Consider the following 21,214-nt stretch of genomic DNA (forward strand, 5'->3'; position numbering starts at 1 on the left):
ACGAATTACACTAACGTATAATTAACTTTAGTTATATAATTTAAATGAAATATAATTTAAGTTAAATTAATTAAATATTTAATAAAAAATTTAGACACAAATACATGAAAAATTAAAATATTAAATTGTTTTCCAGTGACTTTTTGTTCTCACATTGCCAATATGTTTTCGTCTTGCTTAGAGTCTCATAAAGTTAATTACAACAGTATACGCCCCTTTAAAAACATCATTGCTATTTTATCTTTATTACTAGACTAACTAATACTACTGCATTTTCTGTACATGTGCTCCATCTAGTGGAAAATGGTCGTCACAGCACTACCACCGGATACTGACATTAAACGCATATGCACAGAATTCTCCAAACGCTGCAACGCACACACTCTTCAAAAGTTTAGGGTCACTTAATTATTAATGTTTTCCCCACATTTTAAAACAAAGCTCGTCAATAATACAGTTGAATAAAACTGGAAATTATTTGCCTAGGATTTGCAAATATGGACTATTAGCACTTCAGCTAACATCTGTGGTCTCACCCTATGATGCTGTGTAACAGTATTGAAGGAAAATACAAATTATTGTCTACAAAACCAATTTTAGACATTTAAGTATGGTACTTGACCCATGTGTCCTATGGTTTGACAGCAGAAATCAAAATGTTAATATATTATTTTATACTATTAAAATAGCATAAAAAAGATTAATCTTCATTGTTAGTTTTTCAATTTTTTTGCTGTGACACCATAGGACACAAGTGCAGTTTATTTGTCAACTACCCATATGCCTTCAGGAGTCAGTACAGACTGACGCATAGGTTTAACAGTGCATATTTTTGTTATACTGATATAGGTGACATGGATATCCAAACAAGAGACAATTTGCCAAATCAGCATCTTTATTGTACAAACAAATGCATTTATTATCTATTAACATTTCTTTGTATCATAAAAAAGCAATATACAAGCTTTAAGAACGGAAATAAAAAGCAGCACAGAATGATTATGAGTAAAATATATAATTTGAATAAATATAACTTTATATTTCATGCTATAAAATAAAATATGTAAATGGCGAGTTAATCGTTACAGCATTAGCGTCAGCTAGCTTCATCTACTTCATAGTTGTATAAAACAGTAGAGTTCTGAGGTTCACAGTAGGATTGTGAGGTTGTACATAGAGTGGATGGGCAGAGTGCTACTTATTTGATAAGAGCTAAAGATCTTCTGTATTCCTCTACTTGTCTCATGCATTCGGAAAGCAAAAACGGAAACATTTCGGTGCATCTTTCTGCACCTATGAGGCAGACTGTTTCTGGGAACCAATGACTGAGGAATTGTTTCCCCACCTGAAGTAAAAGTGCAAGCTTATTTTTGGACATACAAAAAAAACATTGCATATCCAAAATGGCATTTTCTGTATACTAGCAAACCCTGAGTTCTACTTTTTTCTTTTTTGCCATTTCACGGATACATGAGAACTACAAGCTCACAGCGTTTCAGACTGCTATAAACACATCGTATGTTCATGTTCACAAATTTTGGCCAGTTTTATCTACAGTATTAATGCATGAAGAAGGAAGATCTTTAGCACAAACAATGGCAACAAGGTTTCTCGCCCAAAAACCCATTTTCGACACGGATACAAAATAAGATTTCCACCAGTGTCAATGAGGTGGTAGATGATCACATTCACACGCACACACACATGTACTGAAGACGGCCACAAACAGAATGTGGACTATGGTAACCACAAAAACAAGCCACACCTTAGAAGAAACATATTCGCCCAACCCATCCAAATTTTCACAAAAAGGATATATTCCAAAAATAAAGAAATCCTCTCCTGCTCATGATTGATCTCAACTCCCTGACATCCTGAATACACTCTTTGAGACATAATCCTGCTGCAATCAGAGAGGCAACACATCAATGGAAAAACTGCTCCAACGTTATTGCTTTTACTTATTACTACACAGTGGAGACATGGTGGAAGTGAAGAATCAATGGAAGACGTCAAGATTTTCTTTTTTTCAACATCTCTAAGTTTCTAGCAGTGTTCATAAACTACCTGAAGTAAGTATCAATAGTTAAAAAGGATGAGCTGCACAATAAAAAAGTAGTCCAACAGCTTATCCTGTAAACACTTCTTTTTTGATTATTGTGTACGGCACAAACTGAACTGTATCCATGTGAACTGAATGAATATGGACCTAGGTGAGTATGAGTATGAGCATGACGCTATTTGTACAATTCATTAAATCATTTACAATTGTAAGTTAACCCCTATATCACAGATTTAATATCATCTTTTTGCTTACATTAAAAAAACCTGACCAGTCGTAAAGCACCATTACAAGGAACACATCCCAAGCAATAAAATATTTGAGGCTTTATGAGTCCCATAAATTGTGAGTATTACATAGTAAATTAATCCCTTATGGAATAAAATTTCATTAAAAAATCATTAAGGTATCTATAAGTTTATTAAGTGCATGCCAGATGAAGTATCGCAATAGGTATAAATGAAAATCACTTTCAAGTTGTAAGACAAAAACAAATCTGTATTTTTGTATTACAATGTGGAGGGCACCATGCAATTCTACCTTAGCAATAAGTGGGCCGGCATGCATTTTCCCAATACCCCCATAGACAACAAACAATATACATGATACAGATATTTGCTAACCTGAAAGCGTCATCATTCTGATAAGATTATAGCCAGGCAAAAGTCGACAAAAATAAGTCATTTTAAAGAGGACGCTTCCGTATTTTGAAGCTGTCTGATTGTCCCATTTTATTTCAGCATATTTTCTTGCTGTCAAAACTGCATAATGCTCGTGATGCTAAATCTCTGTTGCTTCATTTGATATTAATGCATATGAATCCCCTACAAATACAACGTCCCCAGGTAACCAAAAAAACTACGATACTGAAAACTTCAACTATAGGAGAACCCTCTTTGCACACAACCATTAGTTCAGTATTTGTACAAAAGCCTGATACACACACATTCTCCCTTTTTTAATCTCATTCCATAGTCTTGGGCACGGCCACAAAATATGACCTGCGGGGTTGATGTGTGACATAGCCTTTGTTTCACGGCAAGGCATGGGTTCAAACTCAAACACGTTCTAGATATAACATCTCTGACTTTACTCATGACCTCTCTCCAACCCCCCCCCCACAATTCAATGCCAGTTTATCAAAAGCTAAAGGCCAGGCTTTACACATCTCTCAACTCAACAAAACTAGTGTATTTTTATTTAACAACAGCCAATACATTTCCTCTTTATTGCAGGCAAAGCCCTGACAGGGAAATTAGATTTCTCAAAAATATTTGTTCCAGGGCTTGGTTTTGGTCTCTTTCTAGTCCGCTATGCAGCATCATTCACAAACCCTTCACATTTTTGGTTTGCTCTTTGGTCAGAGGCCAAAGTCGTGTTCACAATATGTAAGATGAAAGGCCTGGTTCGCAAATCTAAACGCATTCGGGTATCCCTATAGATGCACCGAATGTTCGGCCACCGAAAATGTTCGGCCGAAAATAGCAAAAAACGCAAGTTCGGCCGAATATGTGAAATGGACGAATAAATTTGACCTAACATGACTCGTGATACGATCAAGCAGCAACCAGCGCAGAGATAGAGAGAGACAGAGACGCGTGCGCTTTATTACTGCCGCAAACATTTTGGCAGTGCGTGTGTGTGTGTGTGTGCGTGGAGCATTTTAAAGTGTCAGAGAAAGACACAGCACGGGACTTGCCGCACGGAAGTAAATTTCCGAATGAAAGCGTCTTTACCGGTCGGTAACTTTACTTCAGACGGAAGCGGGCTGTCTGACAGTAGCCCCGCCGCTCGCGACATCATACAGTCGTCGCGTGCACACAGATCCCTGTACTAAACAACTTGTCAAAGTATGTTCGGTGCATCCTGGCCACCAGTGCACCTTCTGAGAGAACAGTCAGCTTTTGTGGGCGGAGTTTGGAGGAGAGACGTGAACTGAAATGGTTGTCAGTCAGCATCAGTCAGAATTGCTTGCATTGGATGTTTTTTTTTTTTCAAATCATTTTGCAATGTAGCCTATAATAATCCAACAGTTTTAGTTTATTCGTATTTTTAGCTTATGGCCTAATGTGGAATGACACTTTTTAAAGAACTGTTTTGTTGTAGGGGTACAGAGTAACTTACATTACATTCTTTAAGCAGTCAGTTATAGGCCTAATTAATATAGGCTATTCATGAAGGGAGAGGGCTCAATTTTTTGTTTGAATTTACTTTGTTTTGCTCAATTTTATATTAAGTTGTATTGTATTTTATTGAAAAGCAAGACAAATTATAAAAAGCACATTTTGACTATTCAGTTTGTGCAATAATGAAAAAAATTGCTTAATAAATAGAAGAAATGCAAAAAACCATGCTCGGTGTTCGGTATTATTCGGCCTTTGGCCAAGTGTTTCACATCATGTTTGGCTTCGGCCAAGAATTTTCGTTTCGGTGCAACCCTACATTCGGGGAACAAAGCAATCAGGCTTACACTATTTCAAATAATATACGTCATCTCATAGAGCAGCGCCAAAGGGTGCTCTGTCAGTAGTATGGACCAGTCCTAATGTATTCCCATTAAGCGTTTTGGCTCTTGTTAACTGTAACCACACAATTAGCACATTTGGCTCATTGTTGGGCATTATCTGTTCAAGCTCGAGGAGTTTAAAACAAAAGAGTTAGGTTGATCTTTGCTCATCTGCTAGAAATATGAGCGTGTGATAAGATTCGAATGGCACAAATATTGTTTAGTTGTTCAGAAATATGAATTAAGAGCAAAGACATCAAAGCTAGTTTTAAATAAAAAGTGGGAAAAAGGAAGAGGTGTCATTTCCTTCAAATTTTCTTAGTTCTTACGATAAATCTTCAAGGAATATTTGACTAAAAACTGAAAATTCTGTTATACATACGCCATGTCCAGTGTTTCACATGATGCTAGTTCCAAACAATAAAAGTGAATGACTAAAGCTGTCATTCCTTAGCATACTTCCTTTTATGTTCTACAAAACAAAGAACGTCATACGTCTCAGTAAATAATAACAGAAGTTTCATTTCTGAGTGAACTATTCCTCTGGGGGACAAATGGGAACGCCCGGGACCTGTGATGAAGCTACCCTGGGAGGAGGGGCCCAAGCATACACATTTGTCCAGACCACATAAAATGTCAAATGTAAGAGCATTTATAACTGAAACAGTGATATGCATATAGTTTTAAAACAATAAATGAGTAAACATTATCAGAGAAAGATACTGCAATACTACACAAACAAACAAACAAGGAGGAGCACCATAATTAAAGTCATTGTGTACGTCCCGTATTTGAGTTTTTCTAGAAACTCGGTGTGACAAGGAGTTGTGTTGATGGGATAATACCGCAGATGTTATATGACAGTAGCTAAAGTGAACTTAAAGAGGGTGTGTACAATACATCGAGCACACATGAAAGCACTTGATTCTGAAAACTGGGCATGTTTAAATCTGTCTGAGCATCAGGAACTATAAATCAAATCAGACAGTTAGGGAGGCAAATAAGCAATTAGTCAACTATATTGACAACTACGGAATATAAAACACAATCAAATATTATCTGACTTTCTGCTTTGCACCATATGTATCCTATCTGAGATCTGTTCGAATGATTAAAAAAACATTAATACAATCCACCTAAAATTGCCATGTGAAAATTCTCTCTTATCTCCATAAAAAAGGAACGAGTCATAACTAACCACAGCTCAACTACCATGTCTCGAAAAAGAAAAAAAAGAAGTGAGGTATGTTTCTGTACTGTTAACAGATATGAAAATAGATATTACGGTGATATCAGACATCTAAAGTTTTCTAATCCCACTACTAAATGCATAAAAGTGCTATACTAAAGCATGACTGCAGGAAGTGAATGTTGTTGAATTATTCATTTCTGATTTGAAACACTGAATGTCTGGTCTGTACGTCAACAAATGCATTAAGTGTGAAGCAATGGAAAGCTTCTTATCATCGCTGTCCAATCTACACAAATACCTAAGCACTTTCAAACTGAGTAACTGTAAGAAAAGAAATTTTAACCATTGACCGAGTGAGGAAACCAACGTTATAAATGTTTCAAGAATTCTTTCCACCTTTTCCCAAGGTGGTACGGCCCTAAGGCAATTTTCACAACGTGCATGAATTTTGTGCCAAACCATATTTTCAACTAAAGTAAAATATACATTTTAAGGTTTCATTTTTGAAGGCACACCCTCCCTCTCAGTGTCAGGAAAAGCAAACTGCAAATGACTCTTTTGAAACAAAAACGAACTTGGCACAAACCGAAAATAAACACATGAAGGCCAAAAAATTTTACATTCTTGAACTGATAAACAGTATAACTCCTCTGTAAATGTTGAAGCTACACATACAACTGGTTAACGCTAGAAACATGTTGTGATTATGTGAAGAAATATTGCATCATTAAAAAAGGGAGCCCTCATCTTCATATTTTGTACTGGATCCTTGATCCCAAAACGCACCACAGATACACCTTTGCCAGCACTCTTCGCCCAGACGTACATAAAATGGCTGCTGAAGAAAACTGAACTACATCGATTCAGAATTCATACAATCACTTAAGAATATATAACTGAAATATCTTGATAAAGTGAAGATGTTTTGTTCAAGGTTTTCACCACCGTATCCATTAAACCCTGAGAACAAAACAAATGTCTCCTCTTTTCAGGTTCTTTGCTGTGAGGTAAAACCTGGCCGGAGTTGAAAAGAAGCTAAAAATACTGTTCATTATGAGTATGTTGAGGTTGTATAATGAGGTTGTATAATGAGGTATTGAACGGATGTGTCACAATTAGCCTCGAGCTGGCAGAAAAACCATTCCTTGTGAGTGAGTGACCTACTACGGGCCATATGTGCAAAAATAGGTCAGGTAAAAGCGTGATATGACTAGCGTCTCATCTGAGCTTTCACATTATTCATTATTGCAACATGCCTATATTACTCTGTAAATATGTCGAAAAACATGGAAATATATATAGATATATAAAAACGTGATAAAACTCTTGGGAGGCCCTTGAATACGCCGCCTCTTCGATTATTTATTTCCCCGATTGTAGGACTCCTTCCCTTTGAAAAACTCTGGTTCCTTAAAAACATTAGCTTGATCTTAGTCCCATGTAGAACTTCCACAAAAACAGAGGAGTAGAAAATGAGCAAGACAGGTTTGTTATTTCTGCTTCCTTATCATATAAGAACAAACAACCGAATATGAAAACGTATTTCTCAATAACCACATTTGGACGCAGGGGCTTCATCCGGACTACACTTGCCACTCTCTTCGCCTATATTTTTCGTCAATGCGTCATCATTGCACGCTGCTCCGTAGGCTGGTTCTCCCTCAGAGACGTCTTCTTGCTCCCCCTTCTGGCCATCGGGTGCATCTGCCAGCAAGTCCGTGTGATTGTTAACTTCTGTGCCGGTGATCATGTGCTTCTTGCGCAAGTGCTGGTTGAGTGTGCCTTGAAAGGGGAAACATTTGCCGCAGATTTGGCAGTTGAAGGGTTTGTTGTCCGTGTGGCCGCGGATGTGGTACTCAAGCTGATCTTTGCGAGTGTACTTCTTGCCGCAGAACTTGCAGACGAAGGGCGTGATGCCCATGTGCAGACGCATGTGGCGGTCCAGGCTGCCTTTTTGATTGAACGACTTGCCGCAGTAGATACAAATGAGGCGCTCGTTGTGGGGGTACCATTGGCCACGGAGACTCCGTTCCCTCACATCGTTCACAAAGCCAGTCGCTGCTGCAGGTCCGTCGCTTTCTCCGGCAGCGGGCTTGAGCTGAGTTAGCAAATCAGCTGGAAGAGGCACGGGACGTTTGGGGCGGGAACGACCACCGCGGTAGCTACTGAGCAATGAGCGAGAGGGGCTGGAGGAACTCAGGCTGACAAAACACGGGGAAGGCAGTGCAGAGTAGGTGTATCCGGCGGAGGAAAGCACGGGCCCGTACGATCCTACGCTGACGGCTAGCACCTGTTCGCCATCTACGAGCTCAGTGTGGTAGCCATCATCACCTGCCGATGAGCTGTCGGAGTAGCTGGGCCGGTCCGTTTTCTCCACCTTGATATGGACATCTGTCACCTGCCCATCCTTTCCTATGAGCTCTACCTGCTCTGATTCGACCTCCATGGACACCTCCTGCTCGGATACGCCGTCGCTGCTCGCCCGATCTGACTGTCCCTCCTCTGCCTGCTGCGCCATCCCCTTACCTGAGCCACGCACATCCACGCAATGATTTTGGCGTGAATAGTAGGGTGGCGAAATCTCGGTGGGGTTTATAAAAATACCTCTGTCTTTCACACCGTTGCGTCCAGCCCTCGAGGGTGTGAAATCGCTGTCCGAATCCGTTCCACCAGGCACTGGGAGGCTGATCTTAGAGTGAATGCCCTCAAGAATCTGCGTGCACTTATCAATCACAGCCTGCATCTGGAGGAAGCTGGCAGCTGTGAGAAAGCTAATGACGTCACGCAGGTGCAACGTCATGCGGCCAGTGTAACAGAAGGCCAGCAGCTGCTCGAACACTTCAGGGCTCTTGATTACCGAGATGGAGAGGCCGCTCATTGTACCCAGAGATGAATGATCGCGGAAGTACGGTGAACTGGCGGCCAGCACGGCCTTGTGGGCCTGGAACGGCTGTCCCTGAATGTGGACGATGATGTCGCACAGCTTGCCCTGGAGACGGAGCTCATTGAGCTGGTTCAGGACGGTGTTGCTGAACCCAGGCACATCAAACTCTATGAGGCTTCCACAGTCCTCCATGACTCACTGACGTCTCTCCTGGTTTGTAGAGAACCTGAAAGATAGATGTGAAATGCAGTTTTAGTCGATTTATGTCACTTTAGGTACAGTTATTACTGGTATTACAAATTTACAACCTTTTAAAAAAACTGGTGAGGGGAAGCCTGACCTTATGTCCCGTTCAAAAAGGACATACAAAAACAAAAGAGAAACGGCACCTAACACACAAATTCATGGGACCTTCAAAATAATCTAGGTCTAAGAAAGGTACATTATTAAATAGTAATATAATCAAGGCTATAACAGCCAAAAGATGCCTTTGGTATATTGGTGCAGGATTTTAGTCAGCGTGCTTACTGTCTGACCACACTTCACTAAACTTTTTACACATGAGAGCAAACATCATAAGCTAAACAAAGTCGTACTATGCTACCGTAACATTCATATGAGAAAACAAACTTGGTACGCAGAACTAACAGGGGATTCATTTACTTCTTTGTTGACTATTTACTATTCTGAAAATAGAGATAAAGTACATTTTAGGAACATTTATTTGCATTTACATTTACGCATTTGGCATTTATTCAAAGAAACGTACAACGGAGTCAAGATATACATTTTTTAAGTTCATAAATTTCCTGGATATTGAACCCATGATCTCTGTGTTGCTTATGATATGCTCTGCTCTTTAAACTAGTGGTGCAACGGATCACAAAACGGTTTCGGATCATTTTACAGATTTTGGGTCACGGATCTGATCATTTTCGGATCAGCTAATGCAAATAATAATAACTATAACAACTTGTTTTTGCATTCAATAGAAAGATTAATTTAACAGATTATTTTNCCCGTTCAAAAAGGACATACAAAAACAAAAGAGAAACGGCACCTAACACACAAATTCATGGGACCTTCAAAATAATCTAGGTCTAAGAAAGGTACATTATTAAATAGTAATATAATCAAGGCTATAACAGCCAAAAGATGCCTTTGGTATATTGGTGCAGGATTTTAGTCAGCGTGCTTACTGTCTGACCACACTTCACTAAACTTTTTACACATGAGAGCAAACATCATAAGCTAAACAAAGTCGTACTATGCTACCGTAACATTCATATGAGAAAACAAACTTGGTACGCAGAACTAACAGGGGATTCATTTACTTCTTTGTTGACTATTTACTATTCTGAAAATAGAGATAAAGTACATTTTAGGAACATTTATTTGCATTTACATTTACGCATTTGGCATTTATTCAAAGAAACGTACAAAGGAGTCAAGATATACATTTTTTAAGTTCATAAATTTCCTGGATATTGAACCCATGATCTCTGTGTTGCTTATGATATGCTCTGCTCTTTAAACTAGTGGTGCAACGGATCACAAAACGGTTTCGGATCATTTTACAGATTTTGGGTCACGGATCTGATCATTTTCGGATCAGCTAATGCAAATAATAATAACTATAACAACTTGTTTTTGCATTCAATAGAAAGATTAATTTAACAGATTATTTTACCTTATTATTTATCTTTTATGCATTAAACAATGACAATATGTATAACAAATAAATATGATATAAATGTGCAATCAGAGTGAACAGCTGACAAGGGGATCTCTAGAGATAAGATTATAAATGTGACATGAGTTATGAGTTGGCGATCATGAATGAAGCATCTCGACCGACTTTCTCTCATCTTCTTAAATGCGTTACTGAATCATGAGTGGGTGGTGCATCAAAAAATTGCTGAGGTGGTGCGCATTTGCACAATATTTGTGCTTTGACTCAACAACATTGTTGGTTACGCAGCAGTTTAAGTTAAGATATACAGTACGTGAGAATGCGCTGAAATATTGTACTCGTCCAGATACTGGAGAGAGAGAGAGAGAGAGAGAGAGAGAGAGAGAGAGAGAGAACGCTAAAGCTTGACTCTATGATGAATAAACTTACAGTTAATCCGCAGGTCACACGCTTTAAGCAGTTTAAGTTTAGATACATGCAAGAATACACTCTTCCAGATAATGGAGAGAGAGCGAGAGCATGCGCACGCTAAAACTATCTTTTACGCAATGATGAATAAACTTACGGTTAATCTGCAGGTCACATGTGTTCCGAACCGTAGAGCATGATCCGTACAGATGACGGATCAACCGCATCGTCTTCACCATACTAAACTACATAAACTATGCTTAACGTTAACTACACACTCTATGAAAATAATAAATCTAGGGCTGTCACGATTATTAAATAATCGTCTCATCGCGATTGTTTGACCTCATCGCGATGGTTTCAGATCATCGCAATTATTGCACATCTCTATAGAAGACACTAGGGGGAGCTGTAGTGCATCTGCATATTGCATATTTTAGTGTATATATTGTTATAAACCAACTTTATGGAGATGCAGATTTCATTTTCCAACAGGACTTGGCACCTGCACACAGTGCCAAAGCTACCAGTACCTGGTTTAAGGACCATGGTATCCCTGTTCTTAATTGGCCAGCAAACTCGCCTGACCTTAACCCCATAGAAAATCTATGGGGTATTGTGAAGAGGAAGATGCGATATGCCAGACCCAACAATGCAGAAGAGCTGAAGGCCACTATCAGAGCAACCTGGGCTCTCATAACACCTGAGCAGTGCCACAGACTGATCGACTCCATGCCACGCCGCATTGCTGCAGTAATTCAGGCAAAAGGAGCCCCAACTAAGTATTGAGTGCTGTACATGCTCATACTTTTCATGTTCATACTTTTCAGTTGGCCAAGATTTCTAAAAATCCTTTCTTTGTATTGGTCTTAAGTAATATTCTAATTTTCTGAGATACTGAATTTGGGATTTTCATTAGTTGTCAGTTATAATCATCAAATTAAAAGAAATAAACATTTGAAATATATCAGTCTGTGTGTAATGAATGAATATAATATACAAGTTTCACTTTTTGAATGGAATTAGTGAAATAAATCAACTTTTTGATGATATTCTAATTATATGACCAGCACCTGTATATATATATATATATACAAACCCGATTCCAAAAAAGTTGGGACACTGTACAAATTGTGAATAAAAACAGAATGCAATGATGTGGAAGTTTCAAATTTCAATATTTTATTCAGAACACAACATAGATGACATATCAAATGTTTAAACTGAGAAAATGTATCATTTTAAGGGAAAAACAAGTTGATTTTAAATTTCATGGCATCAACACATCTCAAAAAAGTTGGAACAAGGCCATGTTTACCACTGTGTGGCATCCCCTCTTCTTTTTATAACAGTCTGCAAACGTCTGGGGACTGAGGAGACAAGTTGCTCAAGTTTAGGAATAGGAATGTTGTCCCATTCTTGTCTAATACAGGCTTCTAGTTGCTCGACTGTCTTAGGTCTTCTTTGTCGCATCTTCCTCTTTATGATGCGCCAAATGTTTTCTATGGGTGAAAGATCTGGACTGCAGGCTGGCCATTTCAGTACCCGGATCCTTCTTCTGACCGCAGAGCGCATGAATGTTTGTAATTGAGATTGATAAAAGAACTTCAAATTTTGAATTCGTCTGACCACAGAACAGTTTTCCACTTTGCCACAGTCCATTTTAAATGAGCCTTGGCCCAGAGAAAACGCCTGCGCTTCTGGATCATGTTTAGATATGGCTTCTTTTTTGACCTATAGAGTTTTAGCCGGCAACAGGCGAATGGCACGGTGGATTGTGTTCACCGACAATGTTTTCTGGAAGTATTCCTGAGCCCATGTTGTGATTTCCATTACAGTAGCATTCCTGTATGTGATGCAGTGCCGTCTAAGGGCCCGAAGATCACGGGCATCCAGTATGGTTTTCCGGCCTTGACCCTTACGCACAGAGATTGTTCCAGATTCTCTGAATCTTTGGATGATATTATGCACTGTAGATGATGATAACTTCAAACTCTTTGCAATTTTTCTCTGAGAAACTCCTTTCTGATATTGCTCCACTATTTTTCGCCGCAGCATTGGGGGAATTGGTGATCCTCTGCCCATCTTGACTTCTGAGAGACACTGCCACTCTGAGAGGCTCTTTCTATACCCAATCATGTTGCCAATTGACCTAATAAGCTGCAAATTGGTCCTCCAGCTGTTCCTTATATGTACATTTAACTTTTCCGGCCTCTTATTGCTACCTGTCCCAACTTTTTTGGAATGTGTAGCTCTCATGAAATCCAAAATGAGCCAATATTTGGCATGACATTTCAAAATGTCTCACTTTCAACATTTGATATGTTATCTAAAATATATTCTATTGTGAATAAAATATAAGTTTATGAGATTCGTAAATTATTGCATTCCTTTTTTATTCACAATTTGTACAGTGTCCCAACTTTTTTGGAATCGGGTTTGTATATACAGTATATATATATATACACCTTTTAGGGTAGAAATGGATTAAAGTAATCAAATAAAACATAACATTGCATATGTACAAATTAAATAAAGATGAATCATAATTTAAGTTACAGAAGCTATTGAGTCACAAGCAGTGAGTGATTTCCTTGACTTTTAACAGACAGCAGGAGTATGCTGCTGTCGCTTTAAGAGGAATGAAACCGATCCAGGTACACATGCGTTGTTTTTCACTTAAGACATAACCTACTATGTTTGTTAAGATACTCGACGAGGGGCATGTTGACCTAATTCGTGTGTGAATCTGTCCGTTTAAGCGCTTCAAAGACAACTCAATATTTGCACCATGTCTGAGACTTTGCATATGTGCGCTCCGGATCTTCTCACAGCGCGCAAGCGAGTTTTCTTCTGCGTCATCTTGCACTTAAATGTTTAAATTGGCAAGGCTTGAATGAGTGTAGTTTAAACAGCAACATGTGCTGTTCAGGTCTCACCTGCACTCGCGCGCTCACAACACCCGGGTGATGAAAGCATAAATGACTGTACAGAATACGTCAATCCTATTGAAATTTGTCTACGTAATTTAATTTGTTACGTGTATCCATCGACAAACACACATTAGCTGAACTTTGTCTGTTTAATGCATTATAATTTTTAACGAACCACATTATAAATGTGTCATCAGATTTAAGATGATTAAAATGGTTCAATTTTTTACCGAGAACCGTTACACCACTACAAGATACCACATCTGTATAATTTCACAAAGATCCACAAAACAGAAACGTTGTCAGTTGAACTCTGGCTCGAAAGTGCAAGTTTTAGTGTTGCATCTAGAGCGCTCTTTAATCCAGAGATTCCAGACCATGAATCTTTCAATGTCTACATGAAGACACAAGCACTTTACAGACTTAAGAGACACCCCACCTCCATAAAGACAAAGAGCCTGTGGCTGGTCATCAAACACACCTGAAAAACATGTGCACGTCCCTCAAGTAAAACAGCAGATCATATAGCAAAGCTCTTAGGCCATTTGTCCAGATCAAAGTCTACGAGCTAATGAGACATGGGTGTCTGATTCATGGTATGCATTATGCACCATTAAAAGATGCAGTTAATGCATGGGCAAAAAACAATATGAGAGAAAGAGTAATCCATCTTAAAGATGATACAAGCAAAATTACAAAGTAAGTGGGCGGTAGCGGGTTGTCAGTTTATCCTCAGAGCACAAGCTGTATTAACTCGCTCATTCCTCTCATCTCCCATTTGAGATTCTTCTGTCCTGATTCTCCTATAGCTTCATCCGCCCTAAAGTCTTTCCTTCTCACTCCCTTGTGATTCAGTATGAATTGTCAGCAATTCAGGAAACGTAAACATTTCCCAATCGGCAGGAAATGAAAATCGGCAGAAAACATTTGTCTCATCGCACATATGCTGTCATTCTGACCAGAAGTGAGGGAACGAACAGAAACACCAGCGTCATTGGCGGATTTTTTTTACCAGTGACGAAAAAATCTGAAGGCTGTCCGGCATTTTGACGGATTAAAATAACTCCCCGCTTTGTCATTTCCCTTCATTAGAGTGTGATCGTAGGCTACTACCCCTGCCATGAACTCAATCGCAAAGGGAAGTGTGTTTCCCATTCATTAGCTTACTTATAATGCCTGGTCCGCTTTGAAAATCGCGAGCACGCGCAGTCAGCGGAGACTCGTGGTGTAGATGCATCTGTCACAGACCCCCGCATCGCGTGTACGCACACACACACAAAGGCGAGCAGTGGTGCGCTGTTTACAGAGTTTTTTCCTTCACAAAAGCGTTTAGCGTCTTTTTGGATAAACCTTAACTTTCAGTGAGTGGAAAAATGTCTCTCTGTTCAGTGAGCGGCAGAAGCAGCACATTGTGAGTGAGTACAAAACACTATTTACCTGTCATCGTTTCTGACTAGACATATGAACATAAACATTTTTCTGTAATTATTATGTTATGTCTGACAACAGAAACATTAAATATATAAATGAATATAAACAACAATGGCTTTATTGGGCATTCAGTTGTATTAAAATACAGCATGCTAATTACCACCTTACGCCACCTTGCACTATAGTGACGGGTAAAAAGAGATATATAGATTTATGACAGATTTTTTACGAGCCTGTCCGTCAAAATGACGGATAATAAAAAAGTCTAGTGGACAACTGCTTTTATTTGAAAACATTGACTGCAGAAAACAAGGTAATCATAAGTTCTCTTTTTTCCCTGAAAATCATGTACCAAGCCTACTTTACACTAGTTACAGATTCTTTAAGCTTCAACTTTTCTGGTATATTTTTTATTTAATAAACAAATTATGTTTTTCCAGAGCAACCCAGAAAAAATGTCTTAATAGCCACATGTCTAACAGGTCTCAAGACAAAGCATTCAGACAGCAGTCTGATTCAAATAATATGCTTTTGTTCCTATAATTTACACATTCATAAATACTGTATCTACATGCTGCACCTACATCAACAATGTTTTGCTAATAGCAGTTATTAAATGATCAAGACAGAAAGATAGAACTGTACTGTATTTAAACTGTAAGCAGCATGCAGCTGAAGAAGTTTAAACAGAGGAAATGATTTATGATTTACCAGCTATAATATATCGGCCTAAATTTTATGTTATACCGATAACAACTCAATAAAAAATGACCATTTATTGGCCGATACAGATATGGACGATAATTTATTATGCATCCCTAGTTTCGGCCCAGAATTTTCATTTCGATGCATCACTAAACATTAGCTTATTGACATTATAGATAACATTAGCTTATTAAACATTGGTACTTAGCTAAATAAAACTGTAAAAATCAGTCAAGCAGTGTTTTCCACTTTTTTTACTGTTTACTTGACTATTAAACATTCTGAATCTACACAATGGCTTTTCAGATAAAATTTTTATTTACATATGTGATTGAAGGGAAATGAACCGAGATTTCAGAGCAAACAAATAAATATCATAGCCAGATATCACTTAAGCCATTTAAATGTAGTGATAAAACGATGCGTAAAAGTAAAAATGACGAAAATCAGGTTAAATTGAAAACCGCTCCCTTATCTCATTACGATCATGTATCAAGTACAATCGCATAGAGAGGAGTTTCAGCAAGGTTGTCTTCCAAGAACCAAGCTGAATGTAAGTTTGACGAGTGCCAATGTATGCTCAGTTGATCTGATCAACTCAAGCGTGTTGGCTGGCTGTGCTCCAGGGAGATGGAAGCACAGGTTTCTTCAAAATGTCCTGAGGGGGATTCTAACACGGCTTCTGAATCTTAAAATTATTAAAACCACTTCCTCATACCCTGATATAAGTAACCTACCCATACAATAAACCAATGTGATACATTAATGTAAACCGTGATATTAAAGATTTGTCAGCAGTCAACTTGCATGTCAAAGGGTAATTTTACAGCATCAAAGGGCTGTTAAAGTTAAAGTGATCCCTTTACGTGTCACCTTGGTTCACTGCATGACACGTCTTTACCATAAGTTACTTATTGTATCTCCTTACTAGTGGGCAAGCAAATGTGTTTGTTCCAAAGCTGTAATTTTAACAAAGCATTTAACGTACCAAAACAAAGAAGATGAGGTAAACGCTGCCTTGGCCAAGGACCAGCACATTTCACAAGATCACTTGGGTTTATTTAGCTCATTTAGAGTCTTTATAGTTAAATAGTCGTTTATGGTCGCGGTGTAGCCTGTTAAAACGTGTATTTTAATATTTCCAAACAGAGATATAGTAATATATATAATAGTAATATAGTAAACAAATCCACTCAGCAACAGAGAACATTAAAGGAAACACTACCCAGAATCCCTAAACAGCAGTAAAAACAAAAAATCAAGGCTAACTCTGAAAACTTCTTCGACCGGTTCACTGAGCATTGCAGTTAAGACTGAAAAGTGCCATATCAGCATTGGCAAATGAACGCTGCAGAAGGTCTGCTTCAAGATAAGCGCCTTTTAGCCTATTCTGCAAAATAAAAACCAAGTCCAGTAGCGCCAAAAATGCTTAACGTGCAGAGTTTGGCAGGAGGAACTTAATATAGGCCACAAGAGGGGGAAAGAAGCCAGGGTTGCTCGCAAACTTTGTGGGGAACTACTTTCAAGAAATAGCCAACCACGAGATGGCTAAACAAACAACACAGCTTTTCTCAGCAAAACTTTGATTTATTGAGATTGTATTCTACGGAGTGCCAAAAGCTAAACAAACAAAAATGCCCCTACGTTTTATATCTGCCATAACTGCTGCTGGTGTCACAGCCAAGAACCAAATTACAGTACACAGTTCTGCTTTGAAAAAGCAATGTATTTATATAGGTCGTTGATAAATAAACCGTAAACGTGTCCAATGGTGCGAGAACAAACCGTTAATAATATATTATTTTATTATTAATATTGATATAATATTAAATGGCATAAGAGAGATTTGGGAGACCCCACCCTCACCCTAAACATAACCACTTCTCAGCCATATAAAACACAACAAGCAAATAAAAAAAAAACGGAACATTAGCTAAATCTGAGATTTACGCCAGAAGGTGATCACTTTCACATCTGTTCCTCGTACAAATCGATCGTTTTGCGTTGGTACCCTTGGAATATCTGTATTTTTGAACGACATTGTGACTACTTGTAGTCTATCTTGTGTTTTATATTACGATAAATAAACTGTTACATTACTTGCTCAAACTGCCTGAACAGCATCGTGTAAACACAATTATCCTGGCCGTTAAACTTAAATTAAACCCCGAAACATCATCATTGCAAATGATCTCTAATATACAATTTTATAATGACTGTAAAATTCTCGTGCCCTGCATGTCGAAAAACGTCACCAAACGGGTACCCTGCGCGTTAAAAAGTGACGCCGAATGGTGCTGACCGAGCGTAAATATGTGACGAGTTGGGAGTGAGAATGTGTTGGACACACGTATATACAGTATGTAATGTGGTATTCACGACTTTGCAGTAGCTAGCTCTAAGACTAACAAAAAATGGGTCAGAAGCTCCAGGTAACGTACTCACCCCCAGTCATGAGGTTACACTACAGCAAAGGAATTTTCAGTTAAAACAGTACTGTAGAGTTTCTAAACCTGACAGGAGAGATGTAAAAGGTCAATACATATTAAGTGCTCATTCTGTCTGCTAAAATGAGCTCTATCCATGATAAGTCCAGCCATTTTGATGGCAAGGAAAAGCTGCATCAAAGAGAAGCTGCTGCACAAACTCAAAAAGATAATTAAGAATCGCTATAAAAGAAATTGGCAAGGGAAATCAGCCAGGCTTTGCATATCTAACAGGCGTAATCAGAGTGGATAAAAATATCCTCAAGTTATTCTGTGTTGCTTTGGGTGCGCAGGTCAAAGCCATCCTTTCTTCCACCTAAACTTGCTCCCCATTGAAGCCGGCCAAGCGACAAGAAATACACAGCCAAACCTCAAGGTTGAGCCAAAAACTGCAGTTCACAATTCCCAAAACATTTAATAAATATACTCACAGAGATGTCATCAGATTCAGCAGCAGAGGGAAGGTCTTGTGTAAGATACGAGAAATTGCAAAAACCAAGATCCCTTCTCTATTTCTGTGTGCTATAAAACTGCCATAACAGGGCCCTCATACCGAAACGCCGTTTAACAGCTAATCCTGAAGAGAACCATGGCCACAAAAATGAAAGGTTTATCGAGTGCAAAGCAATAATGTCTACTCGTGCACACGGCTTAATTGGTTTGGCTCCGTCTGTTCAGACAAGCCTAGCGGGGAAAACATGCAGAGTGGTTGGGAGGGACATTTGTGTTTCCAGCTATACCATAATGCACCTATAGGAGCAATGCACCAAAAACGTTTTCTACTAGAAAAAGGAAGTCGACAATGAAGACGATTTTATGCAATGCTGATGAGCAAATTACACACAATGTCAAGTAGCATTATTCCTTTTTACTCTTAACACATTTCTCAACCAAAGACATTTTCAAGGTATATGATCAGCTTGAAACTATGCCAGACATCTCTATATAAACCACCTTTATTACCCCATCACCAGCAACGACCTAAATTATTCTTTCTATTCATGTTCTAACCGGAAAGGCTAGTAAAGTGAGGTGACACATTTTTCATGTATCCTACTAGCCTGCATCTGTCAATTACGCTTAACCATCACTAGGCAGACACTTATTCAAAGCTTGTGAATGAGGAACAACACCAGCAAGAGCAGAGGTATACATGCATATGTACATAAACTATGCTTCAGATCTTGTTTTTGTTTAACTATGTGTAAACCATCAGCTAAAGTGGACTTTTCTTTTTAAACATATTTGCCATGACTCAAACACTTTGCCCTTTGGACTCCTGCTACATATCTATTGTGTGCTGTACACAGATTTGATAGTGATAATAATGTACAGACAAAACAATAAATACCCATTTAAGTAAAACCATAAATATGCTCCATGAAGAAATTATACGTATTATTTCCCGTGCTTTTACTTTACTGAGACGTCGTCAATAATAAAAGAAAACAATGAAGTAAACTTAGTTTTTTTTAAGAGTATGTCTTCTACATGTAAGTTTTACATACGTAAAAATAATGTGGGCGGAAACGAAAACGAAAGTAACGTGGACCCGTGTTTGTTTTATTCCTTTAAACAAGCGTTAACAATTAAACAAACTAATAACGTTAAACTAATATCGTTAAACAAACTAATTACAATGAGATGAAAACATTAATTGAGGATTCACGATTAAGTTGACAACCAATCAAATGTAGTTTCACCTGAACAGTAAATATATGATTAACACAAGAAATAAGTAACTAACGTTACTCAACTGACACACTGGCCCGTGAGCTGCCTGGACAGCAGTTTTGGGAATCATACATCACAGGTGCTTTCTAAAGAAAATCTGACTAACGTTAGATTGGCACCTCACTAGATTTTAGGACGCAGCCAATATCTTACATTTTCGATAACGTTACTCAGTGCATTTAAATGCAGCAGACGTTTTGTGAGTAAACACAGTGAATGTTACACGATTTCCAGCTCTTAAAAACTTTGTTTACTGCCTAAAATAGGCGGACGGGAAAGTGGCCCAGTGACTGAGAGAAATGTGGAATGTGGAGGCTGGTAGCTAACACTGCATATCAAGGGAAACTAAACAGGCTATCTGCGTTTAGCAGTCAATTTTCGCGGTAAAATGGTAAACGGAAACGATGACGGTTTAAATCAGATATGCGCTGCATACAAACTCCCACATCACATTTTCGCTAGCCAAGTTGCTGCCAGGCTAGCCCGTACGAAAGCTGTCAAGGAATTGCTAACAAGTTAGCCGGGTTAGCTATGTATATTTAGGAACAGTATCAAATAAAACAACAATTGCGTCTGATTAAACACACCGCTGTTCATAATGTCTCCTCTCACCTTCTCCGCAGTCAAATGTCGCCCATTCCCATGCACAGCGACTCGCTTTAGCTCCAGCCTAACCTCCTCCTTCCCCAGCTGAGCCTGTGCTGCTGCTCAGCCGTTGCTATTTTTCCAGCACTCTGCCCCACCGGAAGTGGACGCGACCAGTCTCCAGGGACGCGCTCTGGCTTGCAAGTTTCTTGACGCGGTGTCGAAGATGCGGGTATGTGCTATAAAGATCAGCGGTGGTCCTCGCCCCATCCCTCACACACGTTCATGGAAGTGCAAGGGTCAAGGAGGGTAACTTACAGTGTGTTTGAGGATGTTTACTTTGTTGCAATAATTTCAGTGAAAAGTGTCCGCTAACCATTTCCGTGAATACCCGGACGACTCTAGGTTACTGTATGTAGGCTAGACGTTAATGACGTTTTTGTTTATGACTGCGGAACGTATAGTCTAATAATAATAATTTGTTACGTGTTTGTAATTTAAACAATGCAACATTATAAAAAGCGCTATATACATAAACTTTAATTGAAAGTCGAGGGAGAGATGAACGAGAAATATGAGACATTGCCTTTCGTGA

The 21,214-nt window shown here is 38.7% G+C and overlaps 1 protein-coding gene across 1 annotated transcript; it reads right to left on the bottom strand.

The window, feature by feature from the left end:
- Positions 1-884: 884 nt before the first annotated feature.
- On the bottom strand, positions 885-20,952 carry zbtb34 (zinc finger and BTB domain containing 34). Its single transcript, XM_057356984.1, has 2 exons — positions 20,647-20,952; positions 885-8,870 (listed from the first exon to the last, which is right to left on the bottom strand). Exon 2 carries the CDS (start codon positions 8,834-8,836, stop codon positions 7,307-7,309), a length of 1,530 nt encoding a protein of 509 aa, XP_057212967.1. The 5' UTR covers positions 8,837-8,870; positions 20,647-20,952; the 3' UTR covers positions 885-7,306.
- Positions 20,953-21,214: the final 262 nt, after the last annotated feature.

The sequence above is a fragment of the Triplophysa rosa genome, linkage group LG17 (assembly GCF_024868665.1).
Source record: "Triplophysa rosa linkage group LG17, Trosa_1v2, whole genome shotgun sequence".
Lineage (NCBI taxonomy): Eukaryota > Metazoa > Chordata > Actinopteri > Cypriniformes > Nemacheilidae > Triplophysa > Triplophysa rosa.